Source organism: Budorcas taxicolor, chromosome 10 (genome assembly GCF_023091745.1).
Source record: "Budorcas taxicolor isolate Tak-1 chromosome 10, Takin1.1, whole genome shotgun sequence".
Taxonomy (NCBI): Eukaryota; Metazoa; Chordata; class Mammalia; order Artiodactyla; family Bovidae; genus Budorcas; species Budorcas taxicolor.
The window spans coordinates 28,915,292-28,931,683 of record NC_068919.1 but is presented as its reverse complement, the minus strand read 5'-3'; the positions used below and the strand labels follow the sequence as shown (position 1 = coordinate 28,931,683).

The window sequence follows — 16,392 nt, the reverse complement described above, 5'->3', positions numbered from 1 at the left end:
GTTTATTTTCTTTTTGAAGGAATGTGAGGAAGACTAAGCATAGAGATTTTAAGATTTCAGTTCAATTAATATCAATTTTCTTACCATTTTCTGATAAATCTTTTTAAAAGATTATTTAAAAATTGGAAAAGTAAACATGCATGATAATTAAATACCAAACAATGAAATAAGTATGTTGTACAAGCTATATATGTAATAAAAAATTATTTTGAACAATACCCAGAAGGGGGTAAGTTTCAGTAAATCTTCTTCCCTGACCCTTAACCCTCAGTGTCTTTATTTATATATACATCTTTTCCAGTTCCCTACCCCTGTGATTTTTTTTAAAACTGCGTCTTGGACATTTTTCCATATTTGCACCTATAGACATATATGCCCAGTATTTTAAAAGGTAATTAACTGTTTTAGTATGAAATGGAAACATTCATGTTATGAATGTCGTAGAACTTATAAAATGGCAGATTTTATTTTTTCATGTGTTCCATGAAATGATGAGGTGAATTTTGCTAAACATAAACAGAGTGTCAAAATAAGAGGTTAGTTGTTTTGTTTTAATGATTGATTCTTGAGCCTGATTGATTCTAGAGCCTTTGGTCCTAACAGGACCAAAGACCATCTTAAGGTTTGTTTGCTTTAAATTCGAAGAGCAGTAGGGAACCAGCGAAGCCTGATGGTAGTATTTTAAAAATGCTCCCTGTTGGAGGGGGCAAGAGGCAGGTAGTTAGCTAGGTGGATATTGTTGTAGTCTGGTTAAGGATAATAATGGCATGGGTTAGCATGGGAAGTTGAGATACAGAGGAGTTACCAGTTTGAGAGAGAGGGAAATGAAGAGATGGTTGGTGGCTGGATGTGATGAGTGTGGGAAGGGAGGAATCGGGGATGACTCCGCAAAGTTTTTGGCCAAGGTAGTTAGGTGAGTAGGTGCCATTCCTGACTTTGGCTGTTGTTGATGGTGGGATTGGGTATAGGAATGTTGAATTCTAGCTACTAAAGAGCCTTATAGATATAGAATAAGCAGTTAGGTATCTAAGTGTAGAGTTACGAATAGAAAACTTGGTTGAGCCTACTTTGAGCACCAGCCACCATTCTAGTGCTAAGGGTACATCAGTGAACATGGCAGATAAAGTCTCGTGTTAACTCATGGAGCTTATGTTCTAATTCTTACCTGGACAGATAACATATGCAGATGTAGCGTCAGCAGGTCATGAGTGCTATAAATTAAAGTGGGATTAGGGTACGGCAACAAAGACTGCTACTTTAGATTGAATGACCAAGCAGTCCTCCCTTAAGGTGTATCACATGTGAGCTGACACGTTAAGTATTATCTTCCTTTTATGGATGAGAAAACTGAGGTGCAGAGACGTTAAGTAACTACCCCAATATATTTTACCATAGGTAGATAAAGAGGCTGCTCCAGTTATTAAATCTTTGCTCTGGTTCTTATTCAATACTCTGTTCTTAAATAGGACAGGGTCCATTTGCTCTTTAGGACTCTCTTAACCCATACACTGTGATTTAATTGTTAATCCAATTATGAATCCATCCAAGTGATTTTTATACTGAAGAAACAAGGATAACTTATAGAGCTGTTTACTTTTGCCAGTGTTTAGATTTCTTTTCATTAAAAATGTTTAATCCTCTTTACAATGAAATTAACAGATACTGCATAAAATGTACAGAAATGTATAGCCTTCTGAATTTTACCACCACCAAGGTTAAAAAAAAAAACACCACCATTGTCAGCATCCTAGAAACCCTTGTATGGCCCTTTGCTTTACCATTTAAATATGTAAGTATGCAAACATGAATACTGTAGTTTAATTTTGCTTGGTTTTAAGCTTTAAAAAAAGTGGAACCACATAATATGTACTCTCTTGTGGCTGGCTTCCTTTGTTCACAGATATTATTTGATCTTTAAATCTGTGTAATAATCAGTCTGGAGTAGATAGCTCAGAAGTTCATGTCAAGTCCTTGTCAGCGTTTTAACAAACTTTGTATAAGTAATATTTGTCATTATTACTTGTAACTTTTCGTCCTTTAAAGATTTTCCGGCATGTCTAGTCTCTAGACCCATTTTTATATTTATATATATATATATAGCATTAGTTAAGCTCTTTACCTCTCTCAGCAAGTTTAATTTGCAAAGCTGGAAGCTTATATCCAGTGGCATGGTTCTGGTCTGGCTTCTTTATTTCTAATATACAAAATGATAAAGCTAAATTAGTGGACATTTGAACCTACCTTTGCAGAGATACCCTAACTACAGGATATTTATCTGTATAAAACAAACACTTCTGTTTCTTAAAGAATATACAGAAATATCTGATACTGTCTCTACAATTTTCTAATATTTTAGACTTAATATCAAGACTACATGACATGTCTGTAATACAAATCTGTGTCCCTTATATAGGAAGGCAGGCATGACTTCAGCAGAATGTTTCCATTTGATTATTATTAAATGAAAGAAGATTAGTACTTAAGAAATTGAGGCAGACTAGCTTTTGGCAATGGTGATCCAATTGGATATTGATGAGCACTTGTGTTTTGATTAAATCTATTCAGCTTATTAGTTTGTGTATTATATCCTTGTATGTCATGGTGCTAATTGTGTTTCTTATATGAATAGGATATAATTCTTAGATAGTTTTTAAAAATAAATAAACTGTACAAAATAAAAATATATAAAAGAAAAATTTGCTTTCTTCAATGTTTTATTGGATAAAATTATTCTGATATATGAGTCAGTATTAAAACAAGATTCCAGAATACATCTGTATTAGTAACTCAGAAATGTTATATTCTCTATTTAAATATATTTACTGTTGACTTTTATATTTTTAGGTTTGCTATCAGAAAGATAATGCTCTTGGAATTTAGGTGAGTTCAAAGACTTTACTTTGACGAAGTTAAAGATGACAGCATGACTTAACTTTTAACTAGGTTTTCTGTACACTTCTGTGAGTTGGTAAGAAAATAATTACTATAGGCTTTTGAAGGTTCATATTTTTGTGTTTGGCTTATTTTGGAATACGTGTATGATGTCTTTTGTTTTCAAGGATGTTGTTCCATTGTTAGTGTAACTGTATTTTGAATTGTTTCTCACTAATTAAGATAGTGTGTGCTGAGCAATTTCTGAACTCTTACTTGGTTCCTCTAGTTACAATGGAAGTAAACTGGAATGCATTCTATAACCATTTTTTTCCTTCCAAGCTTATTTATTATGACCAAACAAACCTTGTCCTGACCTAAACCACTTACAGATATTTCAGGCAGAAGAGGATATGCAATTTTTAGATTATAATTTATTTTATATTACAGCTAGGTATGGCCAGTAGACTGGAAGTAAAAGCCAAGATTGTTGTTGATGATAGTATCTGTCATTTATTGAACCTTGTGCTAGACATAGTGTTGAACATTTTATATAGAGAGCAAGCAGCAATGCTGCAAAAAGTCAATATTATACTTTCCATATAGTGAAGGAAAAAAACTGAGATCAGAGCAGTTAAGTAATTTGTTCAAAATAATGCATTTAAGTAATTGGTGGAGCTAGGATGCCAGTGTCTTATGCCAAAGCTCATGGTTTTTCCACTTCTGCACCCTCCCTTGGGGTATGCTGCTGCTGCTGCTAAGTCACTTCAGTCGTGTCTGACTCTGTGCGATCCCATAGACGGCAGCCCACCAGGCTCCGCCGTCCCTGGGATTCTCCAGGCAAGAACACTAGAATGGGTTGCCATTTCCTTCTCCAATGCATGAAAGTGAAAAGTGAAAGTGAAGTCACTGAGTCATGTCCAACTCTCAGCGACTCCATGGACTGCAGCCCACCAGGCTCCTCCATCCATGGGATTTTCCAGGCAAGAGTACTGGAGTGGGGTGCCATTGCCTTCTCCACCCTTGGGGTATAGTCTGCATCAGAAGTCAGTCTCTGTTTTAATGACTAACTCCGGGAGATAATGAAAGACAGGGAAGACTGACGTGCTGCAGTCCAGGGGTGGCAGAATCAGACATTACTTAGAGAGTGAAAAACAACAACAACTCCCTTCATAAACTGACTTGATCCTCACAAAAATGGCATAAGACTAGCGATCACTTCAAGAAAATGAGAGATACCAAGGGAACATTTCATGCAAAGATGGGAACAATAAAGGACAGAAATGGTATGGGCCTAACAGAAGCAGAAGATATTAAGAAGAGGTGGCAAGAATACACAGAAGAACTATACAAAACAGGTCTTCACGACCCAGATAATCATGATGGTGTGATCACTCACCTAGAGCCAGACATCCTGGAATGCGAAGTCAAGTGGGCCTTAGGAAGCATCACTACAAACAAAGCTAGTGGAGGTGATGGAATTCCAGTAGAGCTCTTTCAAATCCTGAAAGATGATGCTGTGAAAGTGCTGCACTCAATATGCCAGCACATTTGGAAAACTCAGCAGTGGCCACAGGACTGGAAAAGGTCAGTTTTCATTCCAATCCCAAAGAAAGGCAATGCCAAAGAATGCTCAAACTACCGCACAATTGCACTCACCTCAAAATTAAGGTGAGTAAAGTAAGCTAGTAAAGTAATGCTCAAAATTCTCTCAGCTTCAACAGTACGTGAACCGTGAACTTACAGATGTTCAAACTGGTTTTAGAAAAGGCAGAGGAACCAGAGATCAAATTGCCAACATCTGTGGATCATCAAAAAAGCAAGAGCGTTCCAGAAAAACATCTACTTCTGCTTTATTGACTATGCCAAAGCCTTTGACTCTATGGATCACAACAAACTGTAGAAAATTCTTCAAGAGATAGGAATACCAGACCACCTGACCTGCCTCCTGAGAATGCTGTATGCAAGTCAGGAAGCAACAGTTAGCACTGGACATGGAACAACAGACTGGTTCCAGATTGGGAAAGGAGTATGTCAAGGCTGTGTTTTGTCACCCTGCTTATTTAACTTATATGCAGAGTACATCATGAGAAACACTGGGCTGGATGAAGCACAAGCTAGACTCAAAAAGATTGCCGGGAGAAATATCAATAACCTCAGATATGCAGATGACACCACTCTTATGGCAGAAAGTGAAGAAGAACTAAGGAGCCTCTTGATGAAAGTGAAAGTGGAGAGTGAGAAAGTTGGCTTAAAGCTCAACATTCAGAAAACGAAGATCATAGCATCCAGTTCCACCACTTCATAGCAAATAGATGGGGAAACAGTGGAAATAGTAAGAGACTTTATTTGGGGGGCTCCAAAATCACTGCAGATGGTGACTGCAGCAATGAAATTAAAAGACACTTACTCCTTGGGAGAAAAGTTATGACCAGCCTAGACCGCATATTAAAAAGCAGAGATATTACTATGCCAACAAAGGTCTGTCTAGTCAAGGCTACGATTTTTCCAGTAGTCATGTATGGATGTGAGAGTTGGACTGTGAAGAAAGCTGAGCGCCAAAGAATTGATGCTTTTGAACTGTGGTGTTGGAGAAGACTCTTGAGAATCCCTTGGACTGCAAGGAGATCCAACCAGTCCATTCTAAAGGAGATCAGTCCTGAATATTCATTGGAAGGACTGATTCTGAAGCTAAAACTCCAGTATTTGGCCACCTGATGCAAAGAACTGACTCATTTGAAAAGACCCTGATGCTGGGAAAGATTGAGAGTGGGAGGAGAAGGGAATGACAAAGGATGAGATGGTCGGATGGCATCACCAACTCAATGGACATGAGTTTGGGTAAACTCCGGGAGTTAGTGATGGACAGGGAGGTCTGGCTTGTGACCCTCCATGGGGTCACAAATAATCAGACACGACTGAGTGACTGAACTGGTCTGAACTGAGCTGAGGTGTTCCTATTTTTGCAGAGAAAAATTGAAGTTTGTAGCTATGAATTAACTTGTAAGTGAAGTGCCTGCTATATCTTAACTGTATTGTTATTAAATACTTGATCTCATTTAATCCTCATAATAATTCCAGTAAGATCTTCCTCATTTTATAGAGAGCACTTAGGCTAGAAATTGGATCCATATGACTCTTAGGTTAATACACTTTTTTCGTCATACCATGTCATCTTTCAAGAAGAACAAGAAAAATCAAGTGGATGCTGATATACAGTCAAGGATAAAGCCAGAGTGCTGTGGCCCTGGCAAATATCAGATACCAGGAGAACTGCGAGAACTAAAGGAGAAAGCAGCAGAATGCGTTTAAGGCACCAATGACAGTGAAAGACTTTTAATAACTGATGACGTGGGTTGTTACCTTCCTGGAATTTTTATGTAAATTCTGGGTGAAAATGCCATTTTCTCTGTGCCAGCCTCCAGACACAATAATTCTCGAGTTTGTAGTAGAGATAATTGATGGTCTCTTGCTAGAGTGGAAAGTGAGATGGCATGGAGAAGGTGTCTAGGTATAGGAGAGTGAACTGAATCTTGAGAAAATTCATCAGAGGGGCATGTTATTATATAGATTACATTTGCAACAATTGCCAAAACAGAATCAGGGGATTAGTGAACAGTCCTTAAATTTGGTTTAAAGAGATGGAGTTGGAGTGTGATCTGTATGATCTGTATATCACAGAGATAAGTCCATCATCTTGGACAGATCATTGACTCTCATATTCTCAGATTCCTTATCTGAAAAATGTCAAGAATAGGTTTGGAGTTCACTGTGTAGTCAGATAATACCCATGATATTACTGTTAAAAACTGTGGCAAGCCAATGATATCTGTGGGACATCTGGTAGAAACAAACATAAAGATACTCTGAAATGATATGTATTCCATCTAGACTGCAAAAAAAAAAAAAAAGAAAAAAATCCTACAGCTAAAACCTTGATGAATGTGAGTCCAGACTCAAATTACAGGGCACATCACAGCAAAATTTAGTTGAAGCAACAAAGAGCAGAATTAGATCCTCCTCAGAAAACCACAGGTAATTAAATAATGTACATACTGTCAAATCATGTTTAAAATTACTATGAGTATAAAAGAAGAAATAGAATATGTGAATAAGAAACAAGACACTAAAAACGGACAGGTTTGGGGGAAAATGAAAATGAAAGTCATTGAAATTTAAAAACTCAGTGGTTAAGTTGAATAGATTAGACACAGCTAAAGAGGGAATTAGTGAATGGGGATTTAGAGCTGAGAAAATTAACAAATAACAGAAGCATACAAGGCAGTTAAGAGATACAGAGGCTAGAATGAGAATGTCCATTAGAAGTTTCAGAAGAGATTTAGGGAAAATGAGGGAGTGGCAATTTAGAAGAGGTGATGGTTAAGAATTTTCTACAGTTAAGACATGAGTCTGTAAGATTCAGGAAGTATATATAGCAAGCTGTGAACACAGCAACAGCGACAAAAATCTTAAAATCTACTGCTTCTGCTGCTGCTGCTGCTGCTAAGTCGCTTCAGTCGTGTCCGACTCTGTGCGACCCCATAGACGGCAGCCCACCAGGCTCCCCCATCCCTGGGATTCTCCAGGCAAGAACACTGGAGTGGGTTGCCATTTCCTTCTCCAATGCATGAAAGTGAAAAGTGAAAGTAAAGTCGCTCAGTTGTGCCCGACTCTTAGCGACCCCATGGACTGCAGCCTACCAGGCTCCTTCGTCCATGGGATTTTCCAGGCAAGAGTACTGGAGTGGGGTGCCATTGCCTTCTCCTAAAATCTACTAGAGGAAAACAATTACTCAGAGGAAGAAGAACAAATTGATTGTAGACTTCATGATTGCAATAATAGAAAAGTAGTAGAATGAGTCTAGTAAATAGAAAAATAGAACTATCGACCAAGAAAGAATTCTATCACCAGCTAAACTGCATGAGATTAACAGATTTCAGACAGATTCACACTAACAGACTTGCTAGCAGAAGTTCTGAAGGGCATAATTTAGGGAAAAGGAATTTAAACTTGTAAAAATAGAATGATATGAAGTTTCATGCATTTACTATATGAAAAGTAGTCTATAACTTGGAGCCTTTTGGCAGTTATTTAGGATAAAATATTATTTACCAGTTTCCTAGGCTCTTGCAAACTAAGTAAGAATGATTCCTAAAGATAGACCCATGGAAATATCAACATGAGGAGACCTTTGAAGCTTAAGAGGAAGTAGAAAAATTCTGTGTTAGAGCGCAATCTGAAATGCACAACTGTGTGTGAACACCTGTGCATGCATGCGTGTGTACATGAAGACATAAGTGAAAAGTTATACATGTGGAGTGATTTAAAATAGAAACAAAAAGTTCTGTGTTCTGCATTAGTGCTTGAGAGGATTTTACAGCCCACAACAGTGATTGATGTTTATAACTACTCTGAACAAGAAATGGTTTTGTTTTGAAAATCAGAATTGCTTAGTTTAGGAATGTTTTCACCAGTCTTAAAATAAGAATTTTGGCGTTTTGAAAAGAAAATGCTGGTTACCTTGAAAACTGACTTATGTTAAATGCCTTGTAAATTAAGTAACAAATCCTCTTTTTGAGTAAGTCTTTTTCTTAGTTTTCAGAAATCATTTGGTCCTGATATGAGTTTGTGTTAATTTCTCAGTTACTTTTGTCTGTGAAGCTGTCCATCATATGATTTTAGAGCTGATATTTGTCAGATATTTTTGTTTTTTACTCTGTGAAGCATCATAGATAAGGAAATATCCAGTGCTCTAATGGTGATAATTATATATGTCAGTAATCTTTGATGTTTTCCTACTTTGAAAAACTCTCATTTTAGAAATAAAACTCTCGTTCTCCAGAGCCATATTTGCTACATATGTTTCCAATAGTAAGACTGACCTACAGTATAGATTAATTTGTGAAGGGCTCTCAGACTATCAATACAGATTTTCAAAAAGCTGTAAGTAATTAGACTTTTTCAAGGGGAGTGATATAATGAGATGGTAGTAACTAATGAAATATTCTATGCCTTTTATTCTTCGTAGCCAGTATCTTGAAAATTACCTCTGGATGAATTATTCTCCAGAAGTGTCCAGCAAAGCCTATTTAATGTCAATCTGCTGTATGGTGAATGAAAAATTCAGAGAAAATGTCCCTGCATGGGAGGTAACAGATTTAAATTACTTCATAGCTTTCTTACTGTGCTCACTTAAACTGTTACAAAGTAGCTTTTTTACTGATAATATTTTTAGAATAGAAAAATATTTTTATCCAAAAATAAAGTAAATATTGAGAAAAAGGATGGATGTATGAAAAAATATTGGGTTGGCCAAAAAGCTTGTTCAGGTTTTCTCTAAGATAGTATGGAAAAAGCCAAGCAAACTTTTCGGCCAAATCAATGATATTTCTTTTGGTTTCAGTTCTTTCTTTAATATACTGTGAATTGAAAAATTATGAATGTGAAATTATTTTTCTGCTTTGTGCTTAAAACAAAGAATAGTATGTATTATAAAGACTTTTACATCAGATAAAGTAAATTTTATATTAAGTAGCTGAAAGAGTCAGACATGACTGAGTGGCTGAACTGAACTGAGCTCAAATAGGTAATGTTCAGTGAGATAATATTTTTCAGTGCCTTGTTTCACAACAGAGAGTATGTGTTTATAGTTTTACCGGAGTAAAGTAGTATGTCTAAAGTCAAAACAGGTGCTTATATTGTAATTTCAGTCTTCTCTTTGTCTGATTTGGGATCTGTTTTCTCTTTTGAAATTTATAATTGACATTTTCTCTTTGGCTACTATAACAGAGCCTTGATCAGCTAACAGAGGTCCAAAATCTAGGTTTTCTTTGGCCATTATGAAATGATCAGCTCATCAAAAGAGTTCCTTCCCCTCAATCATACTTCTTTAAATGAAGGAAAGCCATGTATGCTTGCCATCTCTTTTGAGGGGATGGTATCCACATTGAAAAGGTGTTAACATTCTTTAAGATAAAACCATGGACCCTCAAATATTCATTAGTACCATCATATAAGGGCCTTGTGTCTTATTGAGAAATCTTAGAGGTTTCTTAAAGGTGCCTTGAACCACCAGAGGAAGGGAGAGGGACACCAGAGAATGACTTCATCAGTTTTCATGTTGCAAAGACCACTTTGGTGATTAGAGTTGATACAGATAAAGAGAAGAGGTTACACACAGATTTGGAAAGTAAAATTGATTGGATTTGATAATTGAAGTAGCTTGAGGGACGGGGTATTATTTTCAGTAACCTTCCAGGTTTGGGCAACTGAATGTAAAAGATGAGAGGTGCTTCTTACCAAGATAGGTGGAAGAGGGTTGAGGAATGCTATGGCGGGTACAAAATTGTTGAACTGAGTTTTGGACTTTCTGAGTCTAAGTTGCTTTTGGAATATCTAGATGAAATTGGAGCAGACAAAGCAGTCTAAGGACTGAAGAAGTCTGGACTGAAGATGTGTCTTTAGAATCGTTAGCATATGGTAGTTGAAGTAATGGGAGGCCAGATCCCCAGGGACACTGCCTTGTAAAGTGACAAAGAAGAGAAACCTTCGCATCAAAAAGGAGTTGAGGGTTGGTAAGCGTCCTTAGGATTTGACAGCTATAACAGCTTCAGGGGAGTGCTGTATATGGAAACTTGTTTCAGAGAAGTAAGTGAAAACAGCTAGTATAGGTCATACGTTTGGAGCACTTGCCTATGAAAGAAAAGAGAGCCAACAGAAAGGTGGGGAGGTAGATCACAGAGAAGCTTGAATATGTTTACATTATTTACCTTTTCTTTTTAAAACATTATTTGTATATTAAGAGTAAAGAAATAATATAAAGGAAAGGGTGTCTTTGAGATTAAATAGAATAGGAAGACTTCAGTTTTTGCTTAAGATGTTTCTTTGTTTAAATTAAAATAATTAAAACACTTTAGATCTTTAATAAAAAAACAAATCCTAAGCTAATTACCAGCCTAATACTTGAAGAAAAAATAAAAGAATCAAAGCCATTATTTTATTAGCTGAAAATTTCTGCAACTCTCACATTGTCCTGCCAGAAATCTATATTTGGCTTGCTACAGTGAATTTTAAGTAAGCAGGTAATCTTCCTGTAATTACTACGTTTGGTTAATAGACTCCTAAAAAGTCTGCCAGTGTTTGCTTATAGGAGAAAAAGAGGTGAGCAAGCCATTTCAAAATGAATTTTTATTTTTTCTCTTTTCAGACTTTTAAGAAGAAGCCAGATCACTTCCCATTCTTTTTCAAGTGCATCTTGAAAGCAGCATTAGCTGAAACTGACGGTGAATTTTCACTCCACGAACAGACGGTCTTACTGCTTTTTCTTGACCACTGCTTCAATAGTTTGGTAATTTTACTTTATCTTTGGGGAGAATGTTCAGATTTTCTTATTCTTTTAAGTTGACTGTAAATGAGATTAGCTCTAGAGCCATCTCCTCATAGTAGTGGAGAATGAGGACAATGCTAACATTTCAGCCCCTTCTTGGGAAAATCATCTTGTAGGGTCTGTTTGCTTTTTAATAGATTTGGACTTGATCCCTTCTTTTTTCCATCTAGCTTCTAAGTAAAATGATAAGAATTGAAATTCTCCAAATATAGAACAGCAAAGAGTCTGATAACATGAACATTAAGTAATGAGATCAGTGTCATAAACTGTACACAGGGACATAGCTTCATTACTTCTCAGTCATACCTCATACATAACCCGGCAGGTCAGCAGGAGAGTCACGTTTTGAGTTGACTGTTTAGGGGTGATTATGGATGATCTTTCAAAATCTCTTGGGTTGCGCTTAATACATTTTTCATTCTTCGTAAGATTATGTTCTAAAAAAAAAACATTTATAGTAATTAATATTTCATTCGTACTTCTCTCCTGGGGTTATCTGAAGGTATTTATCTTTAAATAAATAGGTATATACCTGTGTATGTGTATATATATATATATATAGGTGCTTCTGAATTGATAGTGCATTTAGACCCATGCAGGAGAATGCATGCGGTTCTTTCTTACCCTGAAAATAACATTGATAGATGGATGGTTATTATCTGTTTCCATGTAGTACCTCACATGGGTCTTGCAAAGACCAGAAAAAGATTTATATTCAGTATTGCCTCTTTAACATTTATTAAATTAAACAAAGCAAATATAAATAGATGTGATTCCTTGTTAGAAATGGAACAAAACCAAGATTTAATTAGTATTGGTAGTTTGGTGCTAGTTTAATTAACTTAAAAGCTATCTTATTATTGGTACTTTTTTCAGCTTACCACCAATATTCATTATTTGAGGTAGTTATGCTCTAAAAAATAGCTGTGAACACAGAATTAGCTAAAACTGAACCACTGCTCTTAGGGAAAATATAGAGATAGTTTCATGCAAGCCTCTGGTCACATTTTCATCAGGTGATCAATGTATAGCCTTGTTTTATGTGTTTCTATTTAAAGTCACTTTATATATTTTGATTTGTTAACGTTGAACTTGTGACCAACTTCAGTCTGAACAAACTTACCTAACACACAGTATTTTCTCTTTAAGGCACATCACAGCATTCTTTCACCTGGGAGCACTGAACGGCACTGAAGCCCTGTGCTTAGGGCCATTTTAAATAGCAAAATCACCAACAAAAATCACAATATTATGAGAAAGTAGCACTAAATAGACCAAAAAGAGATGCTAGTGTAAGAGAGCTGACGCAAGAAGGCAGAGCCCACCTTGTCTAACCTCAGCTCAAAATGTGTGTTGGGCAGTTCACACTTGGCTCTGCTCTGTGCTGTCACTGAATGACAGTGAAAGCATTGGGAGTATTGAATTGAGGGCTACAAATACATCTGCAAGCTGATGACATCACAGACATGGGATTTGGAAATCATGAGGCTTAGCTGTATCTTTTTAAAAAATGGATTGAACTTCTTAGTAATAAAAAATCATTAATTTGAAAGAATTGATGGCATATTTTCCCCTCATGACTGTTTTAAACAGGAAGTAGACTTGATACGGAGTCAAGTACAGCAGCTTATCTCTCTCCCGATGTGGATGGGCTTACAGCCTGTAAGTATCTCAGTTCAGAAACTCACATGTATTTGTAAGTGGAACATGTGGTTTTAGATGGTGTAGCTTTGTTATGGATATAAAATGACAGTTAAAAATCCCCCACCAAATTTATCTAATTTACTATACATTAACTAATCATAGGTGTAGTTTTTTTCAGTTTTAAAGCTTTTGTGTATAAGCCAATAAATGTTTCTCCTAATGTCATTATTTTAAGGTGAAATAGGTAATATCTATTGAGCTCATAAAGGGAGTTAATTTAGTAAAATATTATTCATAGATATGTCTCTGGATAAGACTAAATACAGACTTGAATTTTTAATTTTCCTTGAATGTAATGTACATACAGCTATAGGAGAACATCTGAATTATGTTTAATATTAACAACTTCATTTTTTCCGTCAAAGTCTTATTGGATGATATGGGCGAGTATTGAAGCCAAATTAACAGATTTTAGGGAGTAGAGTTAAAACCATCAGATTTCTATATAATATTGTATTCAGAATTTCATTTCCTGCATGTGGGTGGTTTTGCAGACATTCAGATATGCAAGCTCATTCATAGGCACCAGTTGATGAAGGTTAAAACAGGCACCTATAAATAATTATTACCAAGTTAAAAACGGATAAGTACCATGAGAAAGAGTGGTGGTATGGACATTTCCTTATTATGATAGCTGTTTTATATGCACCATTTCAGACAGACTTTTTGAACTTTAAATGTTAATGCTCGTATTTTTCAAACTGAAGTCCTGAATTTTAGAAATAAGAAAGAAAATTTATTAGCTTAAAATCTTAACGAGAAATTTCTTTTGTCTTATTTTTTTTCTATTGACAAGTATTGGAATTGAAGTAGTTTTTTAAAGTGTAGGTGTTAGTTTCCTAGGTTCCAGCTTTTGTCACGTTCCTATCTGGTTTTACCCCATTGCTCTATATTATATTCTTACATTGGGGTTATGGCTGATTTAATGCCACATCATTCTTTCAGGCACGATTGGAATTAGAATTAAAAAAGACACCTAAGCTAAGAAAATTCTGGAACTTGATTAAAAAGAATGATGAAAAGATGGATCCAGAAGCAAGAGAACAGTATGTTGCCAAAGCTTTGTTCCATGTTGGTTTGTTATACTGAGTTGTGAGTCTTAGATGTTGCTGACTTGTTTTGTTTTCCCCTTTACGTAGTTGCTGAGCCAGATAAGCGATGAAGAAGTGCTTTTACTTAGACCGTCATAGAAATCTTTTTCACAAAGGTCCAGTGGAGAAGCCACACGTCATTTCTCCTTTCCCTTTCTCTGCCCCAGTGACAAGTGTTATCAGTGGTCTTCCCTTTGCCTGTTGTCCATCAGAGTTTGTTCATCATGGATAGGTCTCAATTTTCTCCACAGTCTTCAGGCTGTCAGTCCAAGTTTTCTTTCTTTTTCCCATTCCCTCACTCTTAACAATGACTTATACACTACACTTTATATGCTTCATTCATTTAATAAATCTAAGTGTTTATTATTTTATTGGGTACTATTATAGGTGTAGGCGAAATGGCATAGAACAAAATAGAAGGTAATTCCTACTCTTGTGGAGTTTACATTCTCGTTGGGGAAAGCAGCTAAGAACAGATGGATCTTATGGTATATTATCCAGTGGTTCATGCTAAGGAGAAAAATATGAAGTATATAACGAGTAAGGAAGCAGATGAGGGTTGCAGGTTATTTTAATAGTAATTATTATCAATTGGATAAAGTCTGGTAGCAAGCATTTATGTCATCAAACAAAGTTCTGTTAGTAGGAAGGAAGAAAAGAATCTGTATACTCTTAAGATAGCAGTCCTCAACCTTTTTGGCACCAGGAACCAGTTCATGGTAGACGTTTTTCCACAGACCAGAGCAGGGAGTGGGAATGGTTTCAGGGATGATTCCCATAAGGAATGTACAACCTAGATCACAAGGTCTGTGCTTCCATGGGAATCTAATGCTGCTGCTGCTGCTCTGACAGGAGACAGCTCAGGCAAGTGATGGGAGTGGCTGTAAATACAGGTAAGGCTTCACTTGCTTTCCTCCTGCTGTGCAGCCCAGTTCCTCACAGGGTTGGGGACCCCTGCTCCAAGAGGTTTATTCCTCTCTCTGTCTTTGAAGCTAACTGGTCTACCTGTGTTCTTGCTTCATTTATTCCGTGACTCTTCTAGCAGTGAGTGTGATCCTTTTTTCTTTCTTCATCTCCATGTGTTCTTTCCACTCATGTTTTTTTCTCCCTCTGCTTATGTATATATGCTTAGGACTCACTTCTTGAGCCTACGATAACTTCTTCTGACTCACATTTTTTCGTCCACTTAGGATAATACTCTGTTCACCCATAGATAGCAGTTGAAGTCATAGGTATGAGTAAGGTTATCTAATGAGTTATATAAACTGTGAAAAGAGGGTTGAGGACAAAAGTGAAGCTTGGAATTGTACTGGTGATGACTGAAAATGAGAGAAACTGAAAAAAGCTGGATGTCAGAGAAACGAGTTTGAGAGTAAGGAAATGAGAGGTATAAGGACAAGAGAATAGGGTCAGAATAGGAATATCCTTTCTTTAACTTCAGACTCCAGTCTCATCTCTTCATGATACCTTTCTAATCAATAACCTCTTAATTGGGCTACTTACATGATATCTTTGCATTATTTGACTGCTTTTTAAAAATTTAAATCCTCTCTTCCCATTACCTCAGTATGATTTAATTCCAAATCAATAGACTGTTCATCATTTCATAAACATTCCTTTCCTAACCACCTTTGCCCCTCTACTTCACTTAATTGAGGCTAACCTTTTAAGCAGTCTAGTACTAAGCCTGCAGTGCTTTCTTCTGAACTGAAACACAGTGTTTTTCATTGAAACATCAGCTCTTTTTGTAGTGGTTAGACTGTGTATAGTTGTTTAGAGTGTAAGTTCTACGATCAGACTTCCCTAGGTTTCACAGCCACCTGCCGTGTAAGTTTGGGCAAGTCACTGCGCCTCTCTGAGCCTCAGTGTGCAGTCCGGACAGTATAGTGCCTGTTTCGTAGGACTGCTGTCAGTATTAGATTATCTTGTGTGATGTCCTTAACACAGCTCAGATCCTAGCACAGTAGGTGCTCAGCTAATGTCAGGCAGTTTTACTAATTAATGTTGGCTTGTGTTACTGATTATATTTTATGACTTGTCATCATTTTAAGTATATTTTAGTCATTTCCCTCCTTGTTATTTCCAGCAGGGCTGGTATAATCATTTGTAGCTGTCCAATATGTGATGATTGGTTTTTGAATAGTTGGTACATGAGGCGTCTTAAATTAGTAATGAGTAATAAGTTGTTTTTTAAACTAACATTTAATTCTTATACATTATAATACTCTATTTAATAATTTAAGCATATTAAAGTATGAAATTGCTCGTTTCAACTACATACTTAAGTATTAGATTTTTAATGTTGAAGGCAGACTATAAATGAAAATTTGAAAACTCCTT

General features: G+C 36.3%; 1 protein-coding gene across 1 annotated transcript in view; it reads left to right on the top strand.

Annotated features, from left to right (window-relative positions):
• AQR (aquarius intron-binding spliceosomal factor) overlaps positions 1-16,392 on the top strand; it is an 81,749-nt gene that overhangs the window by 6,029 nt on the left and 59,328 nt on the right. The window contains exons 4-8 of the mRNA XM_052646387.1: positions 2,845-2,880; positions 8,900-9,020; positions 11,078-11,218; positions 12,851-12,919; positions 13,907-14,007. Of these exons, the coding sequence (XP_052502347.1) occupies positions 2,845-2,880; positions 8,900-9,020; positions 11,078-11,218; positions 12,851-12,919; positions 13,907-14,007 (468 nt within the window). The remainder of the gene's footprint in view (positions 1-2,844; positions 2,881-8,899; positions 9,021-11,077; positions 11,219-12,850; positions 12,920-13,906; positions 14,008-16,392) is intronic.